A 25,784-nucleotide genomic window follows, 5' to 3' on the forward strand; every position below is an offset into this window, starting at 1 on the left:
AACAAGAAAAAAAATAATCCATGTAAATAATTATGGACTAATAAAAAAGGTGACAATATAACTATTGATGAAAAGTGTATAAAAGCAAACAAAATTTGGAAGAGTTGAACATTAAGTTATCAGGTCTGAATAATATTCACCCTAGAATCTTAGGGTAATGAGCTAATAAACTTTACTGAATCGCTATTTGTCAAAAAGTCATGGAAGAATCCACCAACCTTAAAGAACTGGGAAAAAAGCACATATGTAATCTCTTTCTTTTTAGTGAAGATCCTATCCTGCTATATCATCATCTAGCAAGTAATGTAGCTGAATATATATAAAAATATGATACATGATCCTGGAGAAATAATCAGCATGGGTTTATAAAGCACAAGTATGCAGACTTTTCAAAATGTAAATACAAAAATCACTGGATGATGGAATGCGTTAGATGTAATACCTGGACTTCTGCAATTTTACACAAAATATTACTTGAAAAGTTAATTTGAACAAATAATATGAAATGTCACATGAAACAGAGATTGGAGGACTGCAAATGACTCATTTAAGATAGCTGTCAACGTGATGCGTTAGGGATCAACTTTCATCCGGTTTTATGTGGCATCTTTACTTAAAGACAACAATAAAGAATGATACAGAGGATACTAATCTTGGCATAGACTGCAATCATTAGCAAGGATAGAAGCAATATGAAAGAGCCTTAAAAGGTCCAAGTTTCATCAAGAAATGAAGACTCACTAGAGAAAATTATGCTAAGATACCTCAACAAAAATAAACAGAGATTCTATAGGAGGGAGATATTTCAAAAATAAGGCCAATAAAAACTATGAGTGACAGTGAATAGAAAACTAGATATGATCCTACAATGTGATAGTCAGGGTAGGAAGACCTACATTTTTCTGATGCAGACACATCATCCTAGTTCATGGAGGCAAGTGTCTGTGTCACCAGCAATGCAGAACCAAGACCCCTCCACTTACAGTCACTAATAAATTCCAGGACCCCGGTGAAAAAAATTGTGGTAATAGGAGGAGGATGATTTTTTCCCTCTCTCTTCCTTACCAAACCTGCTATGTCTATGCAGGTGTGGATGAAGGGATTTTGGGGAGGCAGGGTGAGTAGCAAGATCATGGATCTGAAAGGGAGCTATTGTGGTGAGCAAATAAGTATTTAATTCATGAGAAAATACACCCATCATATTCATTCTGGGCTAACCAAAGAGTACACTGGAAATTAAGGGCTCAATCCTGACCCCACGAAAGCTAGTTTTGACAAAAACTTTGAAGACAGACTCTCATATTTTGAGGCCATCATGATCATCTAGTCTGACCTTCTGCACATTCCAGGCCACAGAGCCCCATCTATCCACTCCTATAATAGATCCCTAACCTCTGGCTGAGTTACTGAAGTCCTCAAATCATGATTTAAAGACTTCAAGTTACAGAGAATCCACCATTTACAGTAGTTTAAACCTGCAAGTGACTCGTGTCCCATGCTGCAGAGGAAGGTGAAAACCACCCTGGGTCTCTGCCAGTCTGACTCAGGGGAAAATTCCTTCCCAACCCCAAATATGGTGATCAGTTAGAGCCTGAGCATGAGGGCAAGACCCAGACATCTGGGAAAGAATTCTCTGTAGTAACTCAGAGCCCTCCACTTCCAGTGTCCCATCACCAGCCACTGGAGCTATAAAGAGAGCAGGACAATACTCCAACAGAGAATCCTGCAGAGCTACATTAAATCACTGCAGGTATTTACTGAAAATTATAATAGCTTGTATCCTGTGGTAATAAGTTGTAGGACTGGACATTTGACTAGAACAAGTAAAATTTAATTTGATTCATGCTATTACCATGCATCCAATTGCATTGTTATTAAAGGCTATATACGAAACGGAGATGTTTTATATATTGTATCTGTTTCACTGGCTGCTTTCTTTGTGAATGAAAGATGGACTAAAGTAGAAATATAGAAAGATAATCTTACTGCTATTTACTTTTTATTGTCTTTCCTTCACATACTTATTCCCTAAAATTCTCTCAATCCCCTTCTTTTTGTCTAGTTATCTTCAATATCCCTACACATAAAAAAACCCCACACCCTCAAAGCCCCATCTCTCTCAAATTTTAACTCTCCTTTCCCCTTCTAGTTAAAAAACACACACACCAAGGGCAGCAGTTCCAGCCACTCTGTTCCTCCCCTCCACTAAAGAGTGTTGCCTGGACTCCTATGCTCTCTGGTTTCCCTTTCCTTTCTGTGTGAAGGAATACACCTCTGAGGCCTAATCTACAGGCCTCAGTGCTTTTGCCAGTACAGTTTATACCAGTTCCCCAAAAGAAATAAGCTACAGCAACAAAAGCACTTTTTTGCCATTGTAACTGTGCCTACAATGAAGCTTCCAACAGCATAGAAATGTCACAATAAAGTTACACTCCAAGCAACATTACTGTACTGGCAAAAATTTCTAGTGTAGACCTGATTTAAGTTACTCTGCTAACTACTTTGCACATACATGAAGGAGCCCTACCAGTTTTGCATATTCAGCAGAAAGAAAACAAGCTTTCTGTTTCTCTCTGGGCTTATCTACGCTACAAAATTAGGTCAACTACAGTTAGGTTGACCTACAGCCACCAAACTGTTGGTGTCCATGCTGTCCTCCTCCTGCAATGGTGCGTGTCCTCACCAGGAGCGCTTGCACTGACTAAAGTAGGGCCTTGTAAGACACTGGCAGCCAGAGTGCAGGGTACTGACATCCGCGCAGGCTCACAGCAGGAGCCTGCTCCCCCCACCCCCGCCCAATGGGGCTCATAGCCAGAGCCCCAGCTCTGGAGTTGACAGCCAGAGTAAAATTGAACTAATAGCAGCTGTGAAACTGACAAAAATGTCAATTTTACTGCTGTCAGGCCCCCTGCTGTGAAATCGAGCCCTATGCCAGGCTGACAGCTTGGGCTGTCAGCCCTGGAAAGCGGTGTCCAGCTGTGAACACCTCATGGGGCTGACAGCCAACCGACATGTAAGTAATGCAGTGTCCACAAGAACACTGCATCACCCTAACTTCATCGATCTAAGCGCTTTACCTCTCACAGATGTGGAGTTATTAAGTCGATGTAGTAGATGACTGATATCAACGGGAGCACGCTGCAGTATTGATAATGACAGTCAGGTCAACATAAGGCAGCTTATGTAGTGTAGACCAGACCTCTGTGATGTTATACGTGATATGACAAACACATAGACAATCTTGCTTTACACAATCAAGATGCTAACATGGCACAGGGAAGAATGATGGCCTTGTGTTAAAGGTCAGAACTGAGAGTTAGAAACAGAGCTCACTTCTTAACAGCCACATACCTCCTTTTTGATATAAAGCAGGTCACTTAATGTCTTTAGGTACGTCTACACTGCAGTTGGGAGCGAGCCTCCCAGCTCACCCTAGCAGGGCTTTAGCCAGCACACTAAAAGTAGTGGTGTGGACACTGCAGCTCAGGCAAACTCACTCAGTCCCCATGGCTTGAGAGTCTAAGCCTCAGCCTGAGCCACAATGTCCATACTGCTATTTCTTGCACAACAGCTTGAGCCCAACTATCATGAGTCCATCTACACAGGCTGGGAGCTGCAATGTAGACATACCCTTTGGTGTCCCAGTTTTTAATGGAACTAGAAACCCTGCAGTGTGTTTGAGATGACCAACCACATCCTGTCATTAATATATCAGTATTATCAAGGTTTAACACAACATCTTGGTGGTTAGCGCAAGCACAAAAATTATTGATTTGCTTCAAATTAAAAAAAAGTTTAACCTAGTACAGATCTTTGCTTTCATTCTCTCATTTCAACTGAGCAAGATCTTGTAAGTAAAAAGGTACCACATCTAACTCTAGCCAAGTCTTGAATCTTTTCTTGGCCAAATGTAACACCCTTTTAATGTCCCAGACTATTATGCAGAGAATAGAGGGCTTTCCCTGACACTTGCAACAATGCATCATTTTTAGTTAGTTCCATTTTCCCTAGTAAATTTTGCAGAGATCATGCTTCCTATCACAATTTCATTCCATGTGAGCCAAGATTTTATAGTTTTCCCCAGAGAAGTTTGTGATTTAAATCTCCTTTAGCTATTCATGGTGATCTCTCATTAGCTTACATTCTGTAGATTTACAGTCGCAGCATCCAAAAAGGACTCCCAAAAAAGGTGGAATATACATGATAGTTACTCTCAGCGATCTAACAAAAGATATGCTTCACTGAAAATTACTCACCAAGAATAAATTTCAGTGAAAATAAACTCCCAGGATAGGTTTTAGTGCTTAGTCTTAAGTACACAAAAGAGACACAACTACCTCACTTCAGGTGGAAAAAAAGGTATGCAACAAACATGGATGGGACCATAACTGTATTAATTATAACTGCAGCCACAAAAGGACAAGTTAACATTTCAAGATTAATACCCATGCATTTACTTAAATATATCCTGATCTCAAAACTAATAAAGAAGACTATCTATGAAGATGCATCTTTCACAGTCTCATTAAAATAGTTACAAGAGCACAAATCTGTTTTAAAAGATTTCCCTGCATTTTAGTTAGCAATCAGAAAAACTGTGATGAGATAACTGAAGGGTGTGTCTACATGGTATTTTAATTCTCACCAGAGGGATGTAAATTCCAGTGCACACTAGTGGGTCACACACTAACTGGCTTATGTGGGCCCTGCTGGAGCACACTAAAGTTTACCAGTGAACATGAATGTAATTCCATTTCAAACAGTACTACATTAATACACACTATGAAACTTTCAGTGTGTCCAGTATGTCCACCTGACCAGTTAGTACACTAGAATTTACACCCCTCTAGTGAAGACCAAAGAACCATGTAGACAGACCCTCAGATGTTTGTATAGACCCATTTTTTCAGTTACGTTCACAGCCAAAAGCTTAATAAACTCCCACCTCCGGATTGACAGATTCAAAGTGCGATTGCCTCTGTATCTTGCATATTATATTGCTACATGTACAAGCGTGAATGTAATATAAAAATACTCTGAAGACCTCAACTGATGAAATGAACCCCTGCTTGCAACATGCATTGAGAATATGTCAGAGTCAGAATGGAAATTGATGAGAATCCTATGCCTGAAAAATCTTTAAAGCAAGTTTCAGTCCTCTGCCATCTCATTAAAAGCACCTACAAAGGGAGCAGAGGGACAGTACAACTCATTATACAACATACCCATGGTCCCAACAGCAACCTGAATTTATTTTTATTTCCTACACAGGTCATCAGCTGCAAGACTACTGCAGCCCTCACTGATATAACAAACACGATCAATGGGAGAGGAGATATGCACTAAACAAATACATTTCAGGTGGTGATCAAATGCAAGATCCAATATTGAACATTAAATTTATAAATCAAGGCACCAATTAAAGCAATGTACATAAGCACCTGGAGTAGTCCTGTTGAAGTCACATGCCTAAGTACCTGCTGGAACAGGGCCGAAAATTGTTACAAGTTATAAATTGACATTAAAATGTAAGTATGTCATATGATTTCTCTCATACAAAAGTTTAGTTTAAAATAAAATGTAATTGTATCAAATAAAGCTAATATAGCCAAAGAGGTTTGTAATGTTCATTTTTGCAATGATGTGACAAGGTGCCAATTAAAGAAGGAAGGTTAAGCCAATAACCTTCGCGTTTGTGGGACAATTATATAATTTACACTAATGTTTGTATGAAACTACTCCTACAAAAAAAATCAATTTGAAAGTTACTATACAATCATAGGTTTATTTACCTAAGAGACTTGAACCTAAAAAGCTCGAACCTCATGTTAATTAAGAAAAAATGAAGATGTATCTTGCTCCAGAGAAAGTTTGACACTTGGATCAATATTTAAATTAGATATTTTTGTTAAAACGAGCACTTATGCTCAACATATTGCCTTTCCCACTGCCACTTCACCCCATACACACTTACATAAATGAAGTAAATGAAACCATTATAGGTCTCTAGGAAAATGCATAGAGTAGTATATAGGCAATTTTTAAAGTTATCTGTAATGGTGACCCAAGAACATGAAAGTAAGAAGTTCCTTCAGATGCATTATTCTGAATAAATGGTTACACAAGTTGAAGATGAATGATGAAAGACACAGTTGAAACACAGGAGCAGTGCAACCTTGAGGCACCACTTCAGGAAGGTGGGTGACTTGCTGTGGCAGTCAAGAAAACTGACACATTTGATGGGGTGGAGAGGAGTAAGAAACAGATGATGCTGTGGTGTGGAAGTAAATAGAGTAGTGACAAAATCAGGTAGTCACTGTAACTCTAGAGATGAGGTAAGAATGGGGACACCTGGGTAGATAGTGAGATTGGTATCCTGATCATCAAGTGAGATAGAGAATGCATGTGATCACATGGGAAGGTGAAGTAGAGGGCACTATTTATATCTGACTTTCAGTACTCCCTTCTCTCCTGGTTCTCCACCAATGCCTCTCATTGCTCCATCATCCCCATCCCCACCCCCACCCCCCTCTGCAGAGATTCCAGAGAGCTATGTCATTGGTCACTTCTTTTCTCCCTCTATACCATCATTTCATGCTCAACATTGGGGAAAGATTGAACAGAGTCCCCTCTCCTTTCTTGATCACTGTGGACAACACCACAATCCTGTCTTGTCACTCAGGCCTGTAACCTGGGAGTCACCTTCTACTCAGATCTCTCTCTAGACCCTCACATCCAGGAGTGTCTAAATCTTGCAGATCATTACTGCATAACACCTTTAAGATGAGCTTTTCCTATGCATCCACACAGCTAAAAACTCGCCAAACTCTTACGTCAACATCCTCCATCCTAGCTTGACAAATACAGTCTAACCCACTCATATCTCACCCTGCTGCAAAAATCATTTTCCTACTCCATCGCTTTGACCACATCACCCCCTTCTTGTATCCATCCATTGGCTCCCCTTTCTCTACTGCATCAAACAAACTGCTTGTCTTTGCTTTCAAAGTCCTCCACAGCTTAACATCTCTCAATAGCTATGAAGATGTTGATTCCTGTCTCTGCTTAGCTCGTGATCCTAACCTTCAACATCTACTTGCCGAAACAAATAACTTATCCTCCTTCAGAGCCATCCTTTTTTTTTTTTTTTTTTTTAAAGTCCTTTTTGGACTACAAAAAAAAAAAAAAGAGAAAGAGAGAATGGTTAGACTGCTCATGTGCTGAGACCACTACCTATCATGCTGACTCACCAATACTGTCACCTTGTTTCTTTGAGCTCCCCTGTCTCTCTGCATTCATTTGTTGTCTCTTACTCAGATTGTGAGCCCCTTTAGGTAAAGACTCTCTTTGTCCTGTTTGTCATGGTCCATGACTAGGAATCCTACATACTACAGCAGGGATGGGCAAACTACGGCCCACCAGCCATTTTAAGCCGGCCCTTGAGCTCCCACTGGGGAGCAGGGTCTGGAGCTTGCCCCGCTCCAGCACTCTGGCTGGGTAGCAGGGTCAGGGGTTGCTCCATGCAGCTTACCCCTTCCCACATGCCAATCCCAATTTTGTGAGCATTCGCGGCCCACCATACAATTTCTATTCCCAGATGTGGCCCTCAGTCCAAAAAGTCTGCCCACCCTGCACTACAGTAATACAAGTAAATTGAGCACTGCATTCACATATTTATGGAAAGGATGAACTAGTGGATTTTTTGCCCGTGCTTGTAAATTTTCTTGATGTAAAGAAAATTATCTGCATGTGCACCATAAACGATGTCAGGGTCTTAAAAGAGTTATTTCTCCTGGTGTGTTCATTTCTTGGGTTTTGCCGTACTTCTAGAAGAGATATTTGGCCAAATTTTTACCTCAAATGCACAAGTGTAACAAACCAGGATCCCTCAACCCCAGTCTTAGGTGTTTCACAACAAAACTGATATACTGAACGCTGGGGCAAAAGCCACTTTTGCCTCTTGGGTTGTTGAAGAATTATTCTGAGTGGTTATGCTACTGTAAATTGTACTTTGAAATATTTACACTTCCTTCCCTAATCTTGCCTCTTTTCCACTGTCAGACAACTCTACAGAGCAGCACCACATTTCAATACGTAGAGATTTCCCGAAGGGTGAATAGTTTGCATATTCTGAGTGAGCAGCAATGGTTTTAAGTGTCTGTCTTGTTTAAATTACACGAATATCACAGATATGTGGTGTGGAGTTGGGGGAAGATGATGCATAATCTTTACCCACAATTAATCAAAACTTTCTGTCCTAAAAAGGGATCAATAGTCAGAGTAGCTGCAATTTCAAAATTTCCAGAGCACAGTGAAGTGGATGCTAGCTAACTTTGTAGACTACCTAATTTTAGAGAAGGTTAACTGACCCTCTTTTATTCCAGCCACTGCCCACTTCGGTAGGTTTTGGGCTTGAAAGAACCCAGAGGGCCCCTTAACACCTCCAATTTTCCAAACATCCATTTAACCAAATGTTTTGAACTTCTTCATCTACCAATCCCTAACACAAAGCTATTTGGATATACGGAGCTGGGCAGCATTAGGTTTGTTTTTCAGTACTACAATGTGCCTTATACTATATATTATGCACTAACAGCTCTTAAGTCTGTGCCAAAAAATATAGTTTGCAAAGTGAAAGCTGTGGCTCTGAGAACAGAATATTGCCTCTCTTTTAAACAGAAGCTCTTCTGAGTTATATATAACACCAGAAATTTTAAAAAGTACCACATGAAACATTTGAAAATGGAACCCAAACTGCCACATTTGAGGTTTAAGCAGCACTGAGTTGAGACCTTGGGCAAAGGAGGGTCAAAACTGATAAGAACGAACAGAATTTGCCCCATAATGTGTTAGCTTGCACCTTTTAGTATTTTCTTTTCAAACAGGTTGTAAATGGTTGACAAGCAGAGGTTTAATAACAGAAATGCTGAAACTACCTTGGCCGCGTGGTTCTTCTGATAAACTGTACGAAAAGGTTTCAGAGTAGCAGCCGTGTTAGTCTGTATCCGCAAAAAGAACAGGAGTACTTATGGCACCTTAGAGACCAACAAATTTATTTGAGCATAAGCTTGCTGTAACCCACAAAAGCTTATGCTCAAATAAATTTGTTAATCTCTATGGTGCTACAAGTACTCCTGTTCTTTTTGTACGAAAAGGAGTTCAGTCAATTACCATCCAGAAGAAACATCAAGGGTATGAGTGAAGGTGTAACCGCAGCACAGGTAGGCAAATGCACACTCTCTGTAATCTAGCTGGCATGGACAATGGTGATTGTGAAGATGTGACAGTGTGAGCTAGCTGCCCCTGTACAAGCCTTCCAAGGACTGTACATACTCTGGGTACATACTCGGTTGGCTGGTCCATGCAGGGCCGGCGCTTCCATTTAGGCGACCTAGGTGGTCGCCTAGGGCACCAGGATTTGGGGGGCAGCAATTCGGCAGCAGGGGGTCTTTCCGCTCTCTGGGTCTTTGGCAGCAATTCTGCGGTGGGTCCTTCACTTGCTCTGGGACCCGCCGCCGAAATGCTCCAAAGACCGGGAGCACAGAAGGACCCCCCGCTTAGGGCACCAAAAACCCTGGCACCGCTCCTGGTACACCCCCACCTCGGATCCCCGCATCCAGCTGCTAGGGGAATGCGTGCTGCGGAGCCTGCGGCTGAACCCAGAGCGCTGGGAGCACTGTGCCGGCAGCCTCTGCTGCAGGCTTTCCTGGGGCGTGCCGCGAGGCAGTCACCGCTGCTGCTGGTGATGCTGAGCCCGGTGGGGCAGCTGGCACTCAGCACCAAGCTCCCTGCCAGTCCCGGCAAGCTACTGTTCTTCCTGCGCAGGGGGCCCAGGTCACTGAGCACCCCACCTGGCCCCAGGGAACTGCTCTACAGGGACCTGCCTGCCTCCTCCTTGGAGCACTTCGCCGCCCTGATGGAGGAGGTAAGGGGGACACGTGCGGGGAGCCTCCGCACGGGGGCGGCTGGATGGGAGTCCAGGAGCAGCCCCTTCCCCTCCGCAGGTTCTAGGTCCTGGCAGCTGGCATGGACCTACCCCCATGGCTGCCCCCCTTCTGGCCTGGCTTCCAGTCTCTAGCAGCCCAGGGAGCCAGTGAGGTGCCCAGCCTGGCCTTGCTAGTGCCCCAGGTCCCTGGGTGGGCCTGGCACCAGTAGGGAACCTCTCTGGTTCCCACCTTAGTTCAAAGATCTGTGACCCATCCCCACCCTCGAGGCTCTCTCCCCTCAGCCTGGCTGAGCCAGAGGTGGAGGCTGAGGAGCTGTAGCCTGGCCAAGCAGTGCGGTTTTTTAGCTCAGGGAGCAGCAGCTCATGCATGGGGAAGCAGAGATTTCAGGGTCAGTCCCTGCTGTGGTGACTCACCCAGGGGTGTCCCCAGGGACACAGGTTACAGTAGTAAAAACAAGTTGCTAAGGGGTTGTGTGCAACGTTAAGGTAATATCAAGGAGAACAAGTTGCTAAGGGACAACAATGCAAAACTGGAACACACACAACACAGTGTAACACAATGTATCTCGGTACATCAGCCCCACACATCCCTGTTCCCAGATACTATCGATTCCCAGAGAAAAGCTGCTGTACTTATCCACACTCACAGGCCACCCAGATACCCTTAACTCTGCCATCTGTAAGCCCCAGGCTAGCCTAGCAGGGAAGTGTTTACAAAATCAAAACACACCTGTAGACAGGGCCTATTTAATGCCAGTGTTCCTATGGGATTAATCTGTTTCTCATAGTCAGCCTGAATCTGGATTATTTCTGTTTAGGACTTGTCAAAAATCACAACTATATGTCCTTTTTGTTTGCAATCTTAATACTGTGAACTAGAATATGTTACCAGTATTTTTCCCAATAGAGGTGTCACCTAAAGAATTTTTTGTTAAATAAACATTTATTTTGAATGTGTTCAGTATGAATTTAAGATGGGAAATCTGCGCAATGATAAGAGTATATGTGGAAGTAGGTGTAAATGTGGCAGTATTTTGGAGTTGGCATTGTTATATTAAGACATTGAACCTTCATCTCACAGTTGTAGGCTACCAACCAAGTTATTTTGATTTTGTGGGGTAGCATATTTGTTTATGTGGAGAAATATTACATCAATCTTTTTGATGGGTTCTGCAATTTAGTAAGTCATAATTGCACAGATTGCAGTGTTTGTGTGCTGTGACTTTGTTTGTAAATGGTGACAGGTAGCATATGAGAGGACTTGTAAGCTCCAGCTGTTATGTAGAATTTTCTGGGGTGTAATGAATAGTTTTAGATTGATGTCACTGGGGCTCCTTTGGTCATGTGTCCTGAGCAGGGTGCATGTGCTGATCTCTGCTTTGCATATTTCTTTATGTAGCTTTTTGTTCAGGAAATGTAAGCATTGTTTCATGGCATTCCACAGAGGGTAGAGTTAAGGGTCTGACTGTGGTGACAATAGCTGAGTAGGACTGGTTGGCTAGGGGAATGGGCAGTGTGTGAGCGAGAGAGAGAAGAGGAGGGATGTAGGTGAATGGTTTTGTGCTGTGTTTCCTAGCATTGTGCATTTGGGTTTTGTGTCGCTGTCTCTCAGCCACCTGAACTGTTTTTACAAAAAGTGTCTTTTGTGTTTGAATTTCCTTATTTTCTTGAAAAGAGAGAGAGGCAGGCTCAAGAGGACTCAACCAAGGAGGCTCCTTCTCCTACCCTGTGCAGTCACTTTGCACCTGCTGTGTGTGCAGAGTACGGTGAAGCTGGGCTGGCACCAAGGGGCTGCATGGCTCCCCTGGGTGAACTGCACTAGGGGCTCAGTGCCAACCCTATAGATTCTTCTGGCACAGGGGATGTTTCAGGGCAGATCAAGGGCAGGAAGAGACAGGCCTGCACCCTAGGGATCCCCTGGTACAGTGATGCCTATAGGGACTATGGCAGTGGGAGGCAGGGAGGGCAAGCTAGGGCTGTCCGCAGGCTGCTCTGACCTGCTACTGTGGCCTCTCTGTCCCCTGCCTGCCCCAGCATCATATCAAGGAGGTGCAAAGCCTCCCCTCTCAGTCCCTGCACTGACTCAGGAACCGAATCTGCTATAGAAAATCCACACTCAGGTTGATCATTCATGATGGTTCTCTGATGTGAACAAACTGCACTATTGGGCTGAATCAGCCACTCACACTGGGGACAGGAGCAGGCCCTTCCACCCAGGATGAGGCAGGCCGTGCAGATGAGCTCACAGCTCTGTGGTGATGCCTCCTATGGGAACGCCTCTGCTTGTGTCACATGTGCTGCTCTTTGGCAGAGAGACTGAGCTGGGCCAGAGGGCAGTGCAGGCAGGGCCGGTGCAACCATTTAGGCGAGGCGCTGGGATTTGGGAGGTGCCATTTTCTTCAGCAGCGACCGCGGCGGCCGGATCTTCGTCCGCCCCAGTCGCCGCTGGCATTTAGGCAAAGGGAGCTGGGGCAGGGGAGCATGGGGAGGGCCGCCTGCAGCAAGTAAGAGGGGGAGGCGGCACGCAGGGGAACTCCCCACTCCAGCTCATCCCTGCCCCGCCTCCTCCCCGAACACACCATAGCTACTTCACTTCTCCCGCCTCCCAGACTTTCAGCACCTAAGCTGATTGGCGCCGCAAGCCTGGGAGGCAGGAGAAGTGAAGCAGCCATGGAGTGCTCGTGCGCGGAGCAGGGGTGAGCTGGGGCGGGGGGGGGGGCCCTCAGGGCTGGGGGGCGCAAGGTGGAAGTTTCGCCTAGGGCACAAAACATCCTTGCAGCGGCCCTGGGTCCATGCCACAATATTATTGTTACTCATGCTAGTTGGAATAAAGGCAGTGCAGGTATCCCCAATCTGAAATCACACCTTCATTTGTGGTGCCAACTTCAGACTGTGATTTTCAAGAGAGCTCAGCACTGGCTTAGCTTTCCACTGACTTTAACAGGAGCAGAATTAGGCCAACGTCAAGTACTTTAGTAATATCCAACCCAAACATCTGTATTTTTAATGTAGGATATATTTTACCCCTGAAACTCATGCTGATAACCTCCTATGTAAATGTTTTGCCTTATACTTGGGTATCTGGAAAAAAGTTATTCATATTTTGAGCTTGCCTTTGAACATAATTCACTGAAATGCCACCCAACAAGATATGCTATTGGAAAAAAAACCTAGGAAACCACATCCAAGTTTTAAATACTCAAAGAAAGTCATCTTTCCTTATTTTGTTTAAATGTGCCTTGTCACAAAAGAAAACAGAAAAACATTCATGACACTGGAGTATATACAACATAGATTTTTTTTGTAGTTTCCAAGTTCCTCGGTTTTGTTCAATCATTTAATCTCCTATATTTTCCTCTGTTGTATTTTAAGATTACAAAAGAACGGATACAGACTATAGCATTGCACATTTGTTAAAATTCACTAGCTAATCAGGAATATTTCATCTTCTATTCTCCTACCATAAAAGAAAATGTTGAGGATGAGGTTTAACTTATATTTTACAAGTTAAACTATAGTACATAGGTAGCTTGGAAAAAAAATCTATTTTACGATTTCTCAGTTGCCAACTCTTGCACTTTTATTACAACTCTTGCAATATCTGGTGTATTTTTCTTAACATACCAGCTCCTGATGTGAAGTGATGAGGTGAAAATTTCAGCTTTCATTTAAAGAACAAAAATGTTTTGTCCTTCTTATGATTGTGGCTGAAAATGTGATCCAAATCAAATAAAAAGAACCTGAAATTCTTTTTAAGGTCTCATGATTTTGGGGGACCCAACTAATTTTTAAATACTTGTGGTTGGTAATACTGTGTTTTGAAGTTAGTTACCAAGCTGGCTGGAATAACATGGACAAGCCCTAATGGCAGCAGCAGAGAGCACACAGACTACTCATTAGGACCTAATGCAAGTAAAATTATCTGCATTTTCAGATAGATAGTTGCCATTGGAGTCAGACTATCAGAGACAAGTATGTCCGCTGCAGAAGTAGCGCACTTAGTCCTTTGTCATTTGCATGGCTTGAAAGGTTGCAAGCATTTTTAGTGGCACTGGGGCCTGGAAGAGTTCTCTGTATGCTGTCTCTCACTCTATACAAGGAATGTTCTATTCTGTATTCAAACAAGTTTGATGAAACGAGAAGCCTGATTATTTTTTTAGTTACCAGGTACTGCCATTTGCAATGTAGATTTTCAAATATACTCAGGGGATGCTTATGACTCTTGAGGAAGTCTCCATCCTCACCTCAGCTTCATGGTTTTGAGTTTCCGATCTGCCAGAGGGAAAAACAAATGAGCGCTCTCTCACCCCCCGCATCAGTCTTGATGCTCAAGAGTTTATCATCTATGAACAGCCACTGACAGGAAATGGGACTGGCTCCCGAATAATAGGGCTACAAATATGCTACTGTTCCTTCACAGATAGACATAGTCTATGCCTTTCTGCTCATTTAATTTCCTTCTCCCTTCAAACACCATCCAGTCATCAGTCTTCCCTGAGCAGAGCTGAGTAAATGAACTCAGACATCTCAGAATCTGTCATGTTGCTAGGAAGTTGGGGAACTCATTTGGGGACAACACTGTTGAAGGGTTTCACTGGGAACTGGAAGACATAGGTCCTAGTCCCATTTCTACAAGTGATGTACTGTGTATCTTTGGACAAATCATTTAATCTCCCTGTGCCTCACAATGTTCCCCTCTATAAAGTAGATGATGCCTACCTCACTGAGGGTGGAGGAGGATTAGTGTGTGTGTTTAAGTATTATGGAGGGTATTTTGTTTTGTTTTTTTAATTTATCTGGTGTTTATCCAGAGTTTTAAGCTTCTCCAAAAATCTAACATAATTAGAAAATCTGATGTTTTCAATGCAGTTGTCTTGATTCTTCTAGTGTCCATTTAAAAGTTTTCCAATTAATATACTACCACAAAATAAGAAGGCAATTTACCCATGCCAGGCCTCATTCGATGAATCCCTGACATCCCTCAATGTTTGTAAGAAAAGTTGGGTTGTGTGGTATGTCCTGCAGGTTAACAAATGCAGATTCTGGCAGATCAAGGAGGGAACAGAATTCCAGAGAACAGGAATACTCATGGAGAAAATGCTACCCCTTGAATCTAACTCAAAGAACATCCATCCTGAGCATCTCTGCTGTTCAAACTCCGTGTCTCTCAGAGGATGAGAGGCAACCATTCAGGTGACCAGCCTGAAACTATTTAGGGCTTTACATGATAAAACAAACACCTTAAATTTCACTCAACGCCATCAACAACCCACATAGCAACAGGAGTATTGGTGTTATCTGCTCTTTTGTAATGTACTGCTCAATAACCAGGTGACCACTTTCGGCACAAACTTTACCTTGTATGTGGTCTTAATGTGCAGTCCATACAAAGCATATTACAAAAGTATAGTTTCAACAGCCAAATGTACACATGATGGTAACAAGAATCACTTCTAATCAAACAGATTGAAAAAACATGCCTTCTTGGTTACACTTAAAGTATCTAATAAAATAAGATTGTGAAGCTGAGTTGGGTGCTGGATGGATGCTCTTCATCTCTTAGGGTGCAGATATCACCCTTGATAGCACTCCTGGATACTTCCCCCAACAAACCAACCAACCAACACTTCAGTCCTGACTGAATTAAGACTCTGCCGGATCATGCATTTCATGAAAAAAAAAATCACCGTGGGTTATTCTTTCCACTGCAACAGCCGGGTCTGATGTAATGGAAACTATGCTGTACCCCATGCTTATTAACTCTAGCAACCTCATGTATACCAACAGGAAGGGTGACAAGAGAACCCCTGCAGTACTCCATGTGACAACACCCTTCGGACAGAAGAACAATTGCTCAGAAATCACCTTTGGAAACTTCCAGCGAAGGATGTGTGCTGCTCAAAAAAAGCCCTCCAATAGTCCCATGAGCTGTACAGCAAGAAGACTCCAGAGAATCATGAACTCTCCCCACTGGAAAGGGTGCAGTGGCCAAAATGCAGCATTTCATGGAGACTACAGATGGAAAACTTCCTTCCAGAATCCTCTCTGTGGCTGCATCGGACTGTCTAGGACTTGCAGGACTGTTGGAGAGGGCGGGGGGGGAGGCAATCATGATATGGAGACCATTTTCTTTTAGAGCAGACACATTATTTAGGATGTGTAAAAATGTGTTATTCACTATTTTACTCTTCTCAAAAGAGTTTTTGAAGTTTGTTCTCCCTCCTTTAAGTGGACTAAAATTTTAAATAATCATAGTATTCATTGCTTCTCAGCTCTGAAGGGAACACAGAGGGATCTCCCATCTAAAATCATCTATATAACAGACATTTTTACTTTGTTACCTAAACTTCAATCCTGCATACACAAAAGCTCCAGTTAAGTCAAACCAGCTCTACATGGGCATGGAATCTGCCAGGACAAAGTACTGTACACTGACTGGGGGCTAGATTTCTATAGGAAAGCAAGGACTGTCATTTCCTGTCATTCAAGGCTTCCAGAGTGAGTGAAGTTAAGATAAATCAGCTGGCAGTTATCCTAAAGAAAATAATGGCCTCTGTAAGAAGGGCCATTATGAGAACTTGATAAGTAATTCCTATTGAATCTTTAAGCCACTTGAAAGACAGGGAAGGAAAAAAAAGGCAACCTATGTAACATAAGTGTGTTAGGTAACCTACACATCCGTAATGGAAGAATGTATTTCTGCTAATTTAATGCTCAAATAATAAACTGATGCATATTCTTTGTTTAGAAAACAACGTATATTTAAACTGTAAAAACAGTACCTGCAGAATAAACTTTATATTCCAGAAAATTCCTTCTATTATTTGTGCCATAAAACTATGGTTTGGAATGTGGCTAGATAGTACAAACTGGTACTGTCATGAGTCAATATTATGATAGCCACTGTATCACCCCAGACAAAGTCTAAGATTAAAAACAATTATGCAATAGGTTGAGAACTGAACACTTCTGTCAAATGGAAAAAACCTCAGTAGTGCAAACAAATTTGACAGATTATTCCGCCTGTATGATTTGTAAGCTACCACCTGGGAGTGGCAAATGTTTTTCCATTCTCTCTTCCAGCCTGCCTGTTCTTTTGTCTTCACCAACAAAGTGGGACAATGTTAGCAGGGACTGAATGAAGTGTCCAGTTTAGTAATGGGGAATCAAGTCGCATAATATTGTATTCAGATTCACTTGAACTTTAACAGTGGATAAGCTGTTTTATCTTATCACTTTTCTTGCATATGCATGCATCAGTGACTCAACTTAAAAGCTGGCATTCAGTATCAAGACTGAGGAATCCAAGGATTTAAACTAAGTTGCTCATGTGGGATCCACCTCATGGATTCAGTCGTAAAAAAGCTGGCCTAGTCAGTGCGTTTTCTCCAATTATAAAATGACAGAGACTGTATGCCCATAGGTAAAGTCCATTAAGATTATCTCTAGTCTCAAAATCAATTAGAATTTACCAATAGAAAATTCCGTCTTCATTTGGAATAAGTGATATAGAGCCCAGACAGGGGAAGAAAAAAAAAAAAGTGCTGTTTCTGGATACCTTGGAAGTCTGCAAAAAGCTTTCCGACACTGCAAGGCATTTTGTTCAATGGGAATAATGTAAAAAAAAAAAAGTCATACAGAAACAGACAATCCTGCCTGCACAATCAACCAAAACCAAATACTGGGGTGGGAGGGCAACCCACCACCCACCTGACCCAACCCAACCCCACAGTGCTCCTAGTCAACTGTCCAACATTTTGATCTTGATTTTGGATCCTCAGATATCAGAATGAGACATCTTCTCTAAACAAAGAAAAGAAAATCCCAAATGCTTTTTCTAATATAAATTGTTACCTAACCATTAGTTTTCACTGGGCTGAACTGCACCACCTAACCTTTTTCATTTCTCAAAATCTCAAGCTTCATGCAGTCCTGGAGACTTAGAATTCATCCTGCAGGGCAGGTGGAAGTCTAATACTGTGTTCCTGGAAAATAATAAATCACTTGTTGCCTGTGGGATAGATGGAATTTTAAGGCTCCACACCCACATATTTCCAGCTTTATAATTTTAAACTCTTGGAAGCAATGGTGCTTTACACTTTCTCATCCTTATTTAAGCGTATTAAAATTAAACTAAAACCATCTAATCCTTACGAAACAAAGCATTCCAAGCACCAAAAGGAATGAGTATTTAATATGATATGGTTATATAAATGAAAAATTATTTAACGCCAGTTGTCAATAGGCTACAGGAAGTTATAATATTTTAAAAATACATACAGTTACTTCCATTTTTGTTCAACTAAAAACAAATAAAAAACAGCAAATTATTATTGACTAACTGGAAAAGACACTTGGCCAGTATTTACTGATAGCATGCTATTCTTAGAACACAAAGAAACATTGAGTTCACTAGTGAATTTACTCCAAGTACACAATTTAATAAGACACCCTGAATTAAAAGAAAATTTTATTAAAGATGGGTGATCCCCAACGACTCTGTAATTAGCCCAAAGATACTATGGTAATGGACACTATAAAAATCTTACACAGAAGTTCTTCTTAGCCCTTATATTTGGATTTTCATGGTAATTACCTGTTTCATGTATTTAACACAACTTTCTAGAATACATATTTCTAAATTAAACAGGCAGATCCTACTAGTACACCTCTACCCCAATAAAGTCATACTCTAAGACAGAACCATTTTCTGCATCTCTCAGAGCACTGGGTTTGTCTCTCAGTTTAGACTGCACTGGTAAACTCCTTGACATGAAGATTATCGTCTTCCTCCGTGTCTTGTACAGCACCAGGCACATCATTGATGCCTATCAATACTGCTGGCCGTCCAAAGCAGCATCTTGAAGCATGAAATGCTTGCATAAAACTTTTCACTCTTAAAAAAAAATGTGGATGCTTAATGTAATTTTCCCATGGAAACAGGAGATCTGATGCGGAAGTACAAACACACACATAATGCTGCTTTTAACAATAAGATAGTGGAGCTCCCTCTATTGAATTAATTGGCAAAATCTAATGTTTAAAAATCATGCTGTTGTCAGAACCACTGTATATACGTTTTATGAAACTTTCTAATAAAGATTTTCAGAGCCTGATTTTTAGAGGTATGAGCACCCATAGTTTCTGCTGAGACAAATGGAAGAAGCAGCTATTCAGAGCTCTGATGCATTCTAGAATCCCTGTGATAATTCTTTAAAGACTTGATTCAGGAAAGCTTCTGTATTCAGGAAAGAATCTATATTCAGAGAAGTTTCAAGTCAATGGGACCTAACCACATGTTTAAGTGCTTTTCATAGTAAGGGCCAAACTTAAGTAACATCCTTATTTAGCTAGAAAAACAAATTGAATTAAAACAATGCATTTTACAAACCTCATTTGTAGCTAGTAAGGGTTGTACTTGTGCAAAAATATTTACTGTATTAGTATGAACAAACTGAAAAGTTAACATGAATATATAGACTGTTTCAGCAATCCTTAGAAATAACTGATTGTTTAGTGAAATGAAGTAATCAAAATACTTTAGCTAAGTCTATTGAAGACATTTCAAATACTTTTAAAACCAAATATTACAGAACTGTTCTAAACTATGATAACCTCCAAATCATACCCTGCAGCTCCACCAGTCTCTTCACCGATTTATTACTTCCTTTACAAAAAAGAGGCATGTTTCTTATCTGTGAAGGAAATACCAGCTGAACAGATGTGGGGCTTGTTTTAATAAATAGATACTGATGTGCTGTTCTGGAGACTTATACGTATGATAAGAAAAGCAACTTAATCTCAAGCTAGGCAGATGCTCCTCAAAAGAGCCAAATCAGAGTACTAGATTAACATCCAACTAAGGTAGAGCTGAGTGGGGATTAAGCTACCCCCAGTGAAACTAACATCTCAACAACCAGATAAAAATGAGTGTGTGCTAATAATATAAATATATATCCAAGATAGCCATCCCTTGTCTCAGAGAAGCATCAAACTCATTTGCAAGTTTATATTATGCATTTCAGAAAGATCTTACCATTACAATACATATTTTGTAAATACAAACAGTATGACAAATTAGAATATTTAAAAGATTAGTGCCTCTGAAAATCAGGCTTTAAGTGCCCAATAATTCACCTGAAGTCAATAGGAGGCACAGGTGCTCGCTCAGCAGCTTGGAGGGGGGCAGAGAAGAGTAGGGTGAAATCAGGCCTTAGTCAAATCTCTAGTAGTTCTAATCACAATCTACAGTACTTGCTATTTTTGAAAAAGTTTTCACTTGATTATGGTTACATACAAGCATTTCTTTTTGTTTGAGTCAAGAGAGGTGAGGACACTCAGCAACTTACTCCTGATGCTCAGTTTTCTCACAGGATTGGGCTCGTGGTTTACATATACACTATAACTTGTTAAAAATAGTCCTATCACCAGAATAATATCCTATGTTAACCCTGATGATGAAGATTCTTGAGCAGGGCTGAACATAATTTCAAAACAATATGTTTCTAGAAACAATGTTGGTACCTTCCAAATCCCATTAAAGACAGGAACTCACCATATAATAAAATGGCTGCAATAGGATTTATAAAACTATAAAAGATGCAAGATCCCACATACACAAAAAAGGCTATATATGTTAAGGAATCCAGACACAACATTTTAGCTCCTGACACAATTAATACTATTCAGTTTGGTAATGTTGATGGGACTGAAGTGCCATTTAACCATGTGCCTGGATTCTGCTCTAGTATGATTGGTGAGAAAATAACATTTTTCAGTGCTATCTACACTACAACAACAAGCTTTATTTTAACCATTTTGGGTACTTCTGTTCTCTATTGTAACCAGATCTGGCAACGTGGTCACTTCTTGCAGCAACTAACACGGGTGAGCTGCAAAAACAGTTCAACCCATATTAAGACATTGTTTTTTAAAGTGTTTCATCTTCATGATAAAATGGAAAGGATATAAATTGCTCTTGAAACACTGTCACCTATGTAAAGCACTAAATATTTCATTGTTTTTCCTTTCATATATACCATCATGTTTAAGTGTTCAGAGGTTTCTCCTAAATTTTAGGATGAGATAAGCCTACCAATACTCTCAATGCAAACCACAGACAGCTTATGCTGTTTATCCTGGTATTACTGTGGACCAAGTTTAAATGTGAGGGAAGACTTGCAGGCAAAAGGAATATGGAGGTGTCAAAAAATAAAAGCTGCTATTCTGCTATGGAGGTGGGGGAAATGATGTACCCTGGAAGTAGCTCAGATGTGTCAAGAAAATATTTGCTATTAATATGGACATAATGTAGTTTTTCTCCAATAGAACAAAAGCAAAGGTTGGGTTTGGAATGTCGCACACACCAGAAAGAGGTTCTTTGTTTTCTCCTCAATCACAAAGTCTATAGATTTGCTATGATTACATGAGTGAGTTCTACTGTCATCTCCCATCTTGTCAAACAAAAACCCTCAAATAGAGAATCCCCAAAGTTACTGCCAAACTCTTCTAAAAAGGGTCTCCCAACCTTTTCATCAAGAGATTTTCTAGCTTGCTCTTCTTGTCATTCCAAAGCATAAAAATAATTATGGAGTTTTTAAACCAGGAAAACAGTTTCCAAATTTAATGAGTGACTGCTAATTTTTAATGAGCTAATTAGATATGCATGTATTCAGAAAAAAACACCTCATCCCCCTCCCCCCCATGCGTAAAACTGAATCTCTGCGCCACTGGGAGTTTGAGACTTCAGTCCTAAAATCTGAAGTTCACAGTGACCAATAAAAGAAAGGGGAAAGACACTGTAGCAGAATAAGATCAGAAATGAATTCTGAAATAATCATATGAGCAGGAACTCAGACAATGTAATAATATCAAACACATTTTGTTAATAGACCATAATTTCTACAGAATCCAGCCTCAAACAAACAAAATTATCATCTGCCAGAAAAAAAGAAAGGACTGTAAAGACTGAAGAGTACTCAAAATTATTGTGGGACCTCCTTCACTTTTGAAAAAAAAAAAAAACACTGTTTTTTTGTGTATTTTCATTTAAATTACCACACAAAAATACCATTTCATATTAGAAAACTTACTCTAAAATACATCAGTTAGACAGGACCAAGCAGAAATATTAATTTAAATGAGTGTTTGATAAGAAGAAAGCAGTCTGTCCAATAACACAGTTTATTCGATAAAGAATGAAGTTTAAGTACTGATAAGGATCAGTATTAAGTTTAAATATTCATGATAAGGTGCTCTATCGTACACATCTGCATATTTACAGTAATGCATGTGCCAACTTGATTTGGGAGCTTCCAAGAGTCAGATTACTTTGATGGTGCAGTACACAAAAACTGGACTGTGCAGGGTAATTTATTGTTGGGAATACTAAAACAATACAAAGTGGTTGAGGATAAACAGAAGATCCAAAATGCTAGCAACAATGGCAAAACAATTTTACAGCTATAAAAGATTTTTTAAAAAAGTGTTTGAAGTTATTGTTTTAAAAATAAACTAGAAATTAAGTAGATTTAGTAGAGTTTTTTTCTCCCTGTGTTTCAAACCTGAAAGAAGGGGAGCTAAGCTTTTTCCTACCAATTTTGATCCTATCGCCCCCCAGCCACAAACCCACATGTATCTGTTTGTGTTTCAAACTGAGTTAAAGTGAACTGGAGGGGATGGGGGAAGGTGAAAGAAAAGCACAGCAAACTAGAGGTGTGGATAACAACTTTAACCTGTTTAGACAGCACTTGGTCATGTTCCATCCAGCATTACCAGCATCAGTATAGTTCTGCAGGTACAGTATCTGCAGGTTAATTGATGCTATGAGACATCAGAAGAGGGAATAAGAATAGCACAAAATATTATCAGGGCAATTAAAAAATTCTTTCTGATAGCGTGATCTAATTCTGAATTTTTTTTCTTTAAAAGAAAAAGTACACGTTTTCGCAATATGGTAAGAGGCACCTTGATGTTGGGGACAAACACTGGCCTCTGTCCCTTTCAGAGAGTTTTAGCCAACTCTCCAATAAAGCACAAGAGACAAGGTTATCATCACTCTCAGTCATGCCTGGAAAGTCCCTCTATGTCACAGAGTAATTGTTTTCCCAGTAAACTAGCTATGGTATAAAGCTTAAAACTGGCAGTCATTAAATACTGTGTTTAATGATTTGCTAAGGCAGAAAACTGAAATATAGGTCAATGTTTTGTTTTTGAAGAATCCCTTGCTACACATTTAAAAACAGAACTTCTACTGAGGTTATACATTGCTGCCTCTGTTTAGCTACTTGTTTCATCTTGGGAAATTCACAGTAGACAAATATGAAAATTATGCCAGAGAAATAATACTCTACTGAAGTGTATTATCCTTGTCTTCCATTTCCTGTATGAAGTATTAGGCGTAAATAGGTAACTGAAGAGCAAACCGAAGTGTAGAGCCTAGTGCTGAAAACACAGTGACTCCACAAATTCTTCCCTAACCTCTTGACTGCTGTAAATACGAGCACACAAAGGAAAGACTGTTTCTTAAAGCAATACAAAATGTCACCACAGGCTGACGCTCTTTCTACAAGAATAATGAGACACTCTCTACCCTGAATGCAGAACACACACTTGACAGCTTTTCCTTGAACTTCAGTTTTCACGTTTAATATTGACAAAAAAAGAGTATAAACACCTCCCAGCCAAGATAGTTAAAGAGAATTTTAATGTTTCCCAAGTATTCCTACTTCCCTACTGCCTAAAAAAAGCTCACATGAAACTGATTTGTCATCTCAATCTAATCAAACACCTGTTAAAAACTACCCAGGCGGAATACTCGGACTTTGCACTGACTAGTGTGGCAATCCCTCAACCTCATTCACACAGCCGGGTCCGATCAAAGTAGTTAGCTGCGATGGAATTTAGATCAGGACTCTTGACACTGGACTACTCCCCTGGGTTTCGATCATGCCTTTGAAAAAGAGATGCAGAGAACAGACCTCATACAATGTATCCCCATGTTGTATAATCGCGTCCCTTGTTTCCCTATTTCAAGCCGGCAACATTTAAAGAGAAGCCATTCAAAGGCAACAGCGGGTTATTCGCTGGTGGCATATTTGTTGATGATGTTGATATTACTAATCACTGGCATTCGTTCAGAGTTGCATATTCTGCTACTAATACAACACCTGGGGGATGCATTTACTAGTCTGCATCGAACACAAGGGGGAAACTTGAGGTGAATTTCAACAGCGGAACCACTCCCGAAGAGGAAGTCTGACTCCGGTACTAGCGCGGGGGAAAAGCCGAGAGAGACCGCAGCAATCCAGCCGTTTGTGTACAAAAAGAGGAAACAGACCCAGTGACACGCTGTTTTTAAGGGGCGAGCTACCGCTGTTGGAAAGTTTAAGGCTGCCGCTCAGACAGACGTGAGATGAAAACTGAAAGCGTAACTAGCTACATGCAAAGCCCCGTGGCTTTTGTTTTGCATTCTTCCCCATCCGATTGCAGTTCTCACTTTTAGGAAGACGTAATGGTCTGGAGAGAACGGCACCAACCTCCTCCCCCCAAGAAACCGGCTCATCACAGTTTACTCATCTCCCTTACAACTGCAGGTGAGGTCACCTCCTCCCGCTTGCTCTGGCGTAACCAGAAAAGCAACTTTGCAAGGGAGCTAGAAGCGCACCCCAATAACCGCATCCCTTCTCCCGCCGGGAGTCTTTTAATCCGGCTAAATCGGGTGGAGGGAAGCGGTGAGTGGCACAGCCAGAAAGCAGCAGGCTGTGTTAGTTTGCACAGTACAACCAACCAGACAATCCTCCCAACATTAGAGAAGCAGGGGGAAGTCGGACCCGATCTTTGTAATCTCTTTCCTTCCTCGGGCACACACATGCAACCGGCACCGCAAAGGGGCAGCTTTAATGCTCGCAGCCAGAGAGACCCGACGTGACAAGAGCTAGGGCCGGCGAGGGAGGTTTCGGTCACACGTTTGCGGGGGGGGAAGGAAGAGAAGAAACAGTCCTTTCGTAAAGAGGGGACAACACCCACCCATCCCCAGCAGACACCGGAAAACGCCAGCGATCGCTCCCCAAGGCAAGGGGGGGGGATACACACCGACACCTTCACCCACCCACCGTCCCTACGCCATAAGAAGGAAGCACCCCACACCCTCCCCGAATGGGGGGGGGTGCCAGGAGAAGCAGCAGCAGGACAGGGCCCCCCGCGGAGGCAGGGGCGGCTCACACACACCCCGCTGCTCCCTAAAGTTCCGCGCACTGAGGCCAGCGCTGCACCCGGGGAGAAGCAGGTGACAGCTGCTGCCGACCGGCCCCGGCCCCGGCCCACCCTCCCCTGTGCGCCGCGCTCACCTGACGGCAGGCAGACGGCAGCGAGCAGCAGCAGGCAGGGCAGCGGGGTCTCCATCATCCCGCCTGGCGGCGGGGCTCTGCTCCTCCCGGGACGGCGGCGGGTTCCCCTCTCGGCTCCTGGCTTCCCCGCGCGGGCGACTCGGTAACTTTCCAGGCAGGCGGGCGGCGGCGGCTTCGGCGAGGAGCTCAGCACCGGAGCAGGTGCCTGCTTCCCTCTGGCAGCCTAGCGGCGCTCCAGGACTGAGAGCGAAGGGGGGGCGGGGCCGGAAAAGACACGCCCCCCCTCCGGTTTGCTCACCCCCGCGCCTCGCACGCTGCGGCGGCGGCGCTTACTTAGAGCACGGGAGCGGCGCGTGTCACGGGGACGGTGGGGGGACGGGAAGCTCCTTTAGTTCTGCGCGCGGCAGGGGCTCGTTCTGCGGGGGCTTTAGAACCCGAGCCCGGGGGGAGTCCCGTAGAACCTGAGCAGGGGTGGGAGGTGTGCATTAGCA

The 25,784-nt window shown here is 42.2% G+C and overlaps 1 protein-coding gene across 2 annotated transcripts in view; it reads right to left on the reverse strand.

Annotated features, from left to right (window-relative positions):
* Positions 1-25,519, reverse strand: part of ALCAM (activated leukocyte cell adhesion molecule) — a 169,015-nt gene extending 143,496 nt beyond the window's left edge. For both annotated transcript variants that reach the window (XM_030582347.1, XM_030582328.1), the window contains exon 1: positions 25,294-25,519. In XM_030582347.1, the coding sequence (XP_030438207.1) occupies positions 25,294-25,351 (58 nt within the window). In that variant the 5' untranslated portion in view covers positions 25,352-25,519. The remainder of the gene's footprint in view (positions 1-25,293) is intronic.
* Positions 25,520-25,784: the final 265 nt, after the last annotated feature.

Source organism: Gopherus evgoodei, chromosome 1 (genome assembly GCF_007399415.2).
Source record: "Gopherus evgoodei ecotype Sinaloan lineage chromosome 1, rGopEvg1_v1.p, whole genome shotgun sequence".
NCBI classification, from domain to species: domain Eukaryota; kingdom Metazoa; phylum Chordata; order Testudines; family Testudinidae; genus Gopherus; species Gopherus evgoodei.